This window comes from Perca fluviatilis, chromosome 5 (assembly GCF_010015445.1).
Source record: "Perca fluviatilis chromosome 5, GENO_Pfluv_1.0, whole genome shotgun sequence".
NCBI classification, from domain to species: domain Eukaryota; kingdom Metazoa; phylum Chordata; class Actinopteri; order Perciformes; family Percidae; genus Perca; species Perca fluviatilis.
This window is the reverse complement of record NC_053116.1, coordinates 1,394,285-1,403,119: the sequence shown is the minus strand read 5'-3', so window position 1 is coordinate 1,403,119 and position 8,835 is coordinate 1,394,285. Positions and strand designations below refer to the sequence as shown.

The 8,835-nt window shown below is 40.9% G+C and overlaps 1 protein-coding gene across 5 annotated transcripts; it reads left to right on the top strand.

Annotated features, from left to right (window-relative positions):
* Positions 1-666: 666 nt before the first annotated feature.
* LOC120559785 lies at positions 667-8,147 on the top strand. Of its 5 annotated transcripts, none has more exons than XM_039801800.1 (11): positions 667-1,940; positions 2,688-2,700; positions 2,843-2,973; positions 4,483-4,609; positions 4,963-5,129; positions 5,869-6,022; positions 6,145-6,228; positions 6,401-6,574; positions 7,325-7,387; positions 7,675-7,737; positions 8,005-8,147. In XM_039801800.1, the coding sequence occupies exons 1-11, from the start codon at positions 1,929-1,931 to the stop codon at positions 8,121-8,123; spliced, it is 1,107 nt and encodes a 368-aa protein (XP_039657734.1). In that variant the 5' UTR covers positions 667-1,928; the 3' UTR covers positions 8,124-8,147. The 5 variants fall into 5 exon arrangements, with proteins under 5 accessions (XP_039657734.1, XP_039657735.1, XP_039657731.1 ...); XM_039801797.1 differs by having other exon boundaries at positions 671-1,940; positions 6,133-6,228; positions 8,005-8,138; XM_039801799.1 differs by having other exon boundaries at positions 672-1,940; positions 2,681-2,700; positions 6,133-6,228; positions 8,005-8,138.
* Positions 8,148-8,835: the final 688 nt, after the last annotated feature.

The window sequence follows — 8,835 nt, the reverse complement described above, 5'->3', positions numbered from 1 at the left end:
TCTCTCTCTCTCTCTCTCTCTCTCCCTTCCCCTCCCTCCAGGGTCATTTGTGATTTCATCCATGTATATAGCCCGTTTCGTTTCAGGCAACATATTCACCTCTCAGCTCTTTAGGGTCATGCTTGTTTGTTCTAGGCAATGGATATGGCTGATAATAATACAAAGTATTTATACTTTCAGCCTTTTTATTCAATTTATTTGAGATTCCACTTTTGACAGTATTACAGTTTAGCTTCCAGCTTTTCTAGAAATGTATTTCAGCTCTTACCTTTTTAAGGAAATGCAGTTTAGCTTCCAACTAACAATTTTACATTTCAACTTCCAAGTTTGTCAGCAGTGCAGTGCAATCCATTTGATCAAAATCAGAATCAGAAATACTTTAATAATCCCAGGGGGAAATTATTTTTGTTACCACTCCAGGTATACAAACAACAAATAAAAACAACATATATTATCAAGACTTTTAACATATATAATAAAAACAAATATACAGTAATAATATATCAAATTTTAAATGTACAGTGTTAATGCGCAAATAGTGCAATAAAAAAGAGAAATGATTGTCTATGTTGAGATGAGATGATTACAGAGAGGGGGTGTGTGACTCTCTGAGGGAGGTGTTGTAAAGTTTAATGACCACAGGCAGGAAAGATTTCCTGTGGCGCTCTGTGATGCATCTGGGTGAGAGGAGTCTTCTGCTGAAGGTGCTCCTCTGCTGGGCCAGTGTGTCCTAGAGAGGGTGGGAGACATTATCCAAGATGGACTGAAGCCTGGTCAGCATCCTGCTCTCAGACACGGTCGTCAGTGTGTCCAGCTCCTCCCCCACGACATCACCAGCCCTCCTGATCAGTTTGTTCAGTCCTTTGGTGTCTGCGACCTTCATCCCACTGCCCCAGCACGTGACAGCGAAGAAGATAGCACTGGCCACAACAGACTGATAGAACATCCTCAGCATCATCCAGCAGATGTTAAAGGACCTCAGCCTCCTGAGGAAAAAGAGTCAACTTTGGCCCTTTTTGTAGACAGCCTCGGCTTGTCTAGTCCAGTCCAGTTTATTGTTTAAGTACACCCCCAGGTACTTGTGCTCCTCAACAGTGTCCACAGGGACCCCCAGGACGGAAACAGGGGTCCCAGATGATTTCGCCCTCCTCAGATCCACTACAAGCTCCTTCGTTTTTGTCACATTGAGTTGCAGATGGTTCAGCTCACTCCAAGTGACAAAGTTGTCCACAACAGTCCTGTATTCGTCCTCATCACCCTTTTCTATGCAGCCAACTACTGCTGAGTCATCAGAAAACTTCTGAAGGTGGCAGGACTCAGTGCAATAGTTGAAGTCCGAGGTGAAGAGGGTGAAGAGGAAGGGAGAGAGGACAGTCCCCTGTGGAGCCCCAGTGTTGCTGACCACCCTGTCAGACACACAGTTCTTTAGGCGTACGTACTGTGGTCTGCCCGTCAGGTAATCAACAATCCAGGACACGATGGGGGCCTCCACCTGCATCACAGTCATCTTCTCACCCAGTAGATCCGGACGGATGGTGTTGAAAGCACTGGAGAAGACAAAGAACATGACTCTCAGGCTTGTCCAGATGAGTGTAGACTCTGTTCAGCAGGTAGATGATGCTGTCCTCAACTCCCAGGCTGGGCTGGTAGGCGAACTGTAGTGGATCAGTGAAGGGTGGGACCATAGGCCTTAGCTGCTCCAGGCACCCGCTTCGAATGTTATCATTGGATTGAATGGGCGTTATCAGTGGTTATCAGCCTCATAGATATGGGTCAGTAGGGGCCTGCTGCGCCTATACTAGTAGGCTCAGAAGGCTGTTATCATCCATTCGCATGGTTAATCACGGATAAATACACGAGAAGACTCCAGATCCAATCCCAGAACAATCCAGGTCGCCGCTAACCGGAAGTCTGCTGGATAACGGCATATGTATACACAGGTAAGACCATTAAAATGAGAGCCTTTAAACTGTGAATATTTAGTCAATAAGCGTCAATAAGCGAAAACAATACAGAAAAAAATGTTTTATGATGGCGTGATATTAGTGTTGACATGAGATAATTGTTGCAATTGCGTTAGCTAACGTTATTGTATTATTAGCCTAAATGCGTTACGTTAGCATAAAACGTTACTAATTAGCATGTTTTGTTTTAGTAAATGTCCCCATTAGCTTGACAGTAAGTAGTTTTCCACACTGTTCACAGTGTAAATAGTAGTTTTCCACACTGTTCACAGTGTTAATAGTAAGGCCTATTGCATGTAGCTGCTCATTAACGTAATCATACGCCTATTGAGTGAAATATTCAAACCCAAAACGTATTTTTATGGTTGCACCAAGGATTGCACCTGTAGCATTGAGGATACATCAAATGGACTCCAGGTGTCCAGAGTTTCATTGTATATGCATATCCATGAATTTAAGCCTGCCATGTTTGTTATAAGATGACTGTCAGTCTATTAGTAATAGATAGACTGTGGTGTCTATGTTGCTTATTTGTAAGTGAGCATTGAGGGAGGCTAACCTAAAAATTCATTGTTGTCCTGAACATTGAACTTCAAAAATAATAAAAGCATAGGTCTGTCTGTCTCTATGTATGTTTGTATGTCTGTCTGTCTGTCTGTCTGTGTAACGTTAATACAAATCTGTCATGTGCAAGTTTCTCTCTGTTTGTGTTTCAGGTTGAAGATGGCCCAGAGAGGTAAGCCTTACAATTGCTAATCTAGGAGCATTAGGCGAGTGTGTATGAGAAAGATAGTATGATATTAAAATACATAATTAACAATGACACTTGTTTATTACTGATTTATTGCTGACCAGCTTTTTCTTTATTATTAAACAAGAGAGAACACAAATTAATGAAGAACAAAGGGAAACTTTGAAAACATTTTTTGAGGATGGAATGACACGGGTTGGTTCCCCCCTCATATCAAGAGCTGCATCAGATACTGGTTTGGAAACCAGTGTCATAGAAGTAAGGTTTACTTTAATTCCACACTTACAATCAACATATCAAATAAATACACAATTCTTCTGTACTACTGGTAAAAATCTAAAGTTTTTGTTAACATCCCTTCTCTTCTCTGCTTATCTTCATAGTTGTCAGATTTCTCTACCAACCCTTATAGGGCTGGCTCAGGTTTGCCTTGGACCAGCTCTTAGTTATGCTGTTATAGTTTTAGACTGCCGGGGCACTTCCTTCTTTTGACACACTGGGCTCCTCTCTCCTCTCTCTTTCCATCTGTGTGCATCCATGTCCTAGAAATGCTTGTTACTAACCTAGCTCTGGGGAGCTTATTCCCTGGAGTCCTTATGTTTTCTTACCCAGCAGTTTTCCTTGGATTAGGATGGCAACTAAATCATGGTTGCAGCTGTTGCTGGGGTCCTGCTCAACGCCCTGCTATGCCCTGCAGTTCCCTGTTACGTCCTGCTATACCCTGCTACGTCCTGCTACACCCAGCTACACCCTGCAGTGCCCTGCTACACACTGCTATGCCCTGCTATGTCCTGCTACACCTTGCAGTGCCTTTCAGTGCACTGCTACGCTATAAACACACACACACACACACACACACACACACACACACACACACACAGTAACTCTTGGGGGTAATTATTGTAATTGTATATAACATCATTCTGCTTTACTGCTGGTAAAAATCTAAAGTTTTTGTTAACATCCCTTCTCTTCTCTGCTTATCTTCATAGTTGTCAGATTTCTCTACCAACCCTTATAGGGCTGGCTCAGGTTTGCCTTGGACCAGCTCTTCGTTATGCTGTTATAGTTTTAGACTGCCGGGGCACTTCCTTCCTTTGACACACTGAGCTCCTCTCTCTTTCCATCTGTGTGCATCCATGTCCTAGAAATGCTTGTTACTAACCTAGCTCTGGGGAGCTTATTCCCTGGAGTCCTTATGTTTTCTCACCCAGCAGTTTTCCTTGGATTAGGATGGCATCTAAATCATGGTTGCAGCTGCTGCTGGGGTCCTGCTCAACGCCCTGCTATGCCCTGCAGTGCCCTGCAGTGCCCTGTTACGTCCTGCTATACCCTGCTACGTCCTGTTACACCCAGCTACAGCCTGCAGTGCCCTGCTACACACTGCTATGCCCTGAAGTGCCCTGCTACGTCCTGCTATGACCTGAAGTGCCCTGTTACATCCTGCTACGCCCTGCAGTGCCCTGCTACGTCCTGCTATGCCATGCTACGTCCTGCTACACCTTGCAGTGCCTTTCAGTGCCCTGCTACGCTATAAATGGACGGACACACACACACACACACACACACACACACACACACACACACAGTAACTCTTGGGGGTAATTATTGTAATTGTTGGGTATTTGTAAATTATAGTGTGGTCTAGACCTACTCTATCTGTAAAGTGTTATGAGACAACTGTTATGATTTGATACTATAAATAAAATTTAATTGGATTCAGTTTAATTCGTGTAATTCTCTTTTTTTGTGTTTTCTCTCTTTCAGAACTGGATTGGTAACTACAAGAGGTCCTTTAAAGCTTGTTCTAAGCCAGGGCCGCCAAAACAAAAACTTTACACAAGAGAGCTGTCACCGTACAATCTTTTTTGTCGGGACATTCTCAAAAACAAAGGTGATGAACAATATTTAATTGATGCTTTTAATTGTTATACTAAATGGACTGTTGTTGTACATAGCGGCCCTGTTTACATCAGGGGTTCACAAGGGTCATTAAACAGATTTTCAAGAAAGTATTTGCCAAGTATTTCACAGACTCAGTGTAAGACTGCTGTGTCTATTGAAAAGAATCATCAGGTGATCTACTGCAAACGTTATATTGTTTTTGCAGCGTTGTTACAGGGTTTTACAAGCCAAGTGAACCAGTGTGTTGGACAGATTGACAGATTTTCTCTGTATGAATTTACTATATAAAGAGATGCTGACTCTATGGTGTTAAGTTTTCTGTTCATCTATTTTTGTTCTCAGGCACAATGAATGACATTAAGGGTAGGTGGTCCACATTGAGGGAAGATGTGAAGAAGCAGTATGTTCAGGAGGCAGCAGCACTGAAGGCACATGGGCAGTCACAGGACCTTAGCCCTGAGATGAGGGATCTTAAAATAAAAGGGCATCTGAAGAACCTGAAGTTAGAGGTTTGGAAAGAAGCTTTCTTTGCTAGGCATTAGTGGTATCATTATAGTATTAGATGTAAGGATGATTGATGGCAATTGTGATGTGAGCAGTACATTGTGACAGACAATTGGAGTGTTTATCTGTAGATTATTTTAGAATTTCAAATGAATTCATCCCAAATAAACATTCCATCTGATTTTTAAACATCCAGGGTATACTAAATCAGGTCCTCCGATGATTCACGTACTCAAACCATAGCCATCCAAATGTATGTTATAAGCAATTATTAAACATGAAATGGCAAGCATAAAATAAATAAAAATAAAAGAATAAACACTGTAAGACCACAATTAATCTGTAAAACAAAGTAGTTGGGTCAAGTGTTTACAAGGCTATCGGCATCAAATATTCTCACATTAAAAAGATTGTCGAAGGCTTATACCACCCCTCTCAAAAAAATATTTTTACAGGTTGGGCTAGTCTATTCAGATCAAGGTGGTCAATTGAAACATTAGTAGTCACATATGGCTATGAGTCCATTAGACTCCATGTATATGGAGCTAATGTATAGTTTATGTAATCTCCATAAGCACTTATTTCTCACCTGTGACAACACTGTTTTCATAGAGATTGCCTAGCCCCGTTAAGAGTTGTTTCGTCAGTGTATGTTGGATCTTTAAAATTAACGTTTGTCCATTTTGTTTATAATCAATTATTTACTATTTTTGTGGTTTGCTTGTTTCTCTAAATATTATAAAGGTGTCCAAGCTTGAGGCTCTGGGTGTGGAGACTGCCATTTTATCTTTTGACACTCAAAAGGCCAGCTTAGAGGTCTTTGAAACGAGTAGCAAGAAAGCCACTGTGTTCCTTGACTCAACGGACACAGTGAACAATTTTGCACTGCATTTCAAAGGTAATATTTGTTGTATGAAAGTCCACAGAAATGGACTCAGCCCCATAATAGTGCAAATATACATAAAACAGTTTTATGGAATTAATTGTTGTCTGTTTTCACATCTGCAGCCAGCTCCTCAGCCAGCTCCTCAGCCGCAGCACCTACTAAAGAGCCCATCAGTGTGCTTTTGAAAAAAGTACAAGATCTTTTCAACCAAAGATATAGTAAGCATACGTTCAAACACTTTTTTATTATCAAATTAATAAATTATGTATCTAATGTACCCATCAACCATAAGATTATGACACTTTAGCAAAACTAGCTTTCAACAGGAGGGAAGTCAGAATTATCCAACTGTGTAACATGTGCATGCATATGTGTGCCCATGTCTTTCAGAGGAGGCCGGAGGTACTGGAAGACTCCCCTACCTATCCATTTTAAATAACGATGATGTAACAATCAAAGTTGCTGGGCTGCCCATTGGACTTGACCTCAAGAAGCCCTCCTTCTACGGAAGAAACCAATTAGAGGCCATTTTGGCAGCTGCTGACCAAATTTCATTTGAAATAAGTAAGTGATATTAACAGTGGCTGTTGTCTTTCTTCACTTGTGTTCCTGCAGACCATTTGGCTCTATGCAAAGTTGGGAAAATAAGTTAACTAAAGAATAATACAGGCCTTCATGTGAGTCTTTGTATAGTGCTGGGCCATTGCAGACATCCAGAACAGCTTTATTGCATTTGCGTCTTTGACAGTTTGTAAGGATTGTTACAATATTCCTCAGTTGGAGTTTTCATCATTATGGGGGGTTCAAGTCCCAGTACGGACCAAAGTACAGATTGTGGATTGGTAGATCTAGAGATGCCAGTTCCTGGGCACTGCCAGCAAGGCACCGTACCTCCCCCCCCCCCAACCCACTCACTCTGACTCTCCATTTGTGCATGAATAGGTCCTGAGCATGTCTGTGTGTGTTTCAGGCCTGTGTGTAGTGATTTCTAACAAACAGAGTGTACATTGTAATTTCCCCACTGGGGATCAATAAACAGTATAAATTAATTAAAATGATAGTATAACACGTTTTCTAAAAAGGTACCTCTCCAGAATATCCTGTAAGTGTTTAGTTGAATGTGACTGGGATGGCCCTTGGCAATGGTTTACATATTTTTCTCATTTTGCTCATTAAACTATTAACTATAAACTATTAAACTAATCTTCATTGATAGTGCTATGTGATTATTTGTTCTCCAGTAATGCGGGAAGACCAATTATTTGTTATGCTCATATTACACATGTTTTCCTTTTTCCTAAACATATCAATTAGATACAACACAATGCAACCCCACTGACATGGCAGAGGGAATGTCCGAGCACATGGACGCAGAAGGTACGCTGAGTTGTTTTATTACCTCCTGGGCACTGCCAAGGTGATCTTTAGCAAGGCACCGAACCCTCCCAACTGCTGGAGATCAATAAAAAATATGAATTAAAACATTTAATTAAATTCAAATGAATATTTAACATTAAACTTAAGAAGCACATGTCACTACATATGTAACTTTTGTAATTCAACCTCATTACACAGCATATTTGACCACTGTCCACATGTCTGATGCAAATTATATGATGAAATTTTCACCTTTGTGTCATGGTTGAATGTCCTTAAATCAACAGACACAGCAGTTTGCATCCAAAAGAAGTCAGTGGAACAGATCTTTGAGGCTATGTGTGGAAATGGTATTTCTTGCAATCTTAATACATTTTGAAAAACAATTGCTACAAATCATTTACTTGTTTGAAAATTACAATATATAGATACAATATTTATCCAAGTGACATTAAACAGCTTCTATAAGCTTGGTATCCTGATCATTTCACACTTTAAATTGGCTGTTGAGATTTAGATTTAGATGTTTACTATAACCATTGACAGTATAAATTTTAATTAAGAATCAAAATTTGCATCTAGAAAGATGTTATTGTGTTTTCTTTTATGTTCTTTAGGTGCACAGCAGATGGAAGGAGAGTCCTCAGAAGCCACTAATGTAGCCATTGTGATGACTGAAGATGAAGGTATCTGTCCAAACTGTGGTTATATATATTTAACCAGGAAGTCCAATTGATACTAATAATGCCTTTTTCAAGCAGCAAAGATAAAAACAAGTAATTTCAACAGATTACAATACTGCAATATGTAATCACAATTATGTTATTACAGGTGAAAACTGGTTGAACCTAAAATGCATTTGATTTAGGTGCAGTCCAGTGGAAAAAAAAGAAGTTGAAACAACTGAAAATAAAATATAAGAACAAAGGTTCTGACATGAAAATTGGGGATATTTCCATGTACAACTAAAAAGGCCAGGGGCCTCATTTATAAAACCTGTTATGCAAGAAAAAGTTGCGTGAAGCAGGGTGAAATTTGTCTTCGCAACATTCCTCGCAATAGTCAGGATTTATAAAGAATTTCCATGCGTAAAAATGTTCCCAGTTTTCCGCAACCTTTTGACCACACGTGTGATCGTGCGTAATGCTCCCAAGGTTTTGTAGACTGTGCTTTAGTGAACTCCGATGGTATGCCCGTTTTCCGAACCTAACCCAGTTTTTGTTTTCCTGAACCCAACAATCCCGTTCTTGCTAAACCGACCCAGAGCCGGTCGCGGTGCCCGGCGAGGGGCTGCCAGCAACGGGGGAGAGGCAGGGGATCCTCCCACACAGTGCAGCGCTGCTCTCCCCTGCCTCTCCCCGGGAAATGTGCTGTGTGTGTGTGGTGTCTGTGTGTGTGTGTGTCTCTGTGTGTGTCTATGTGTCTGTGCGTCTTAATGTGGTCGTGTC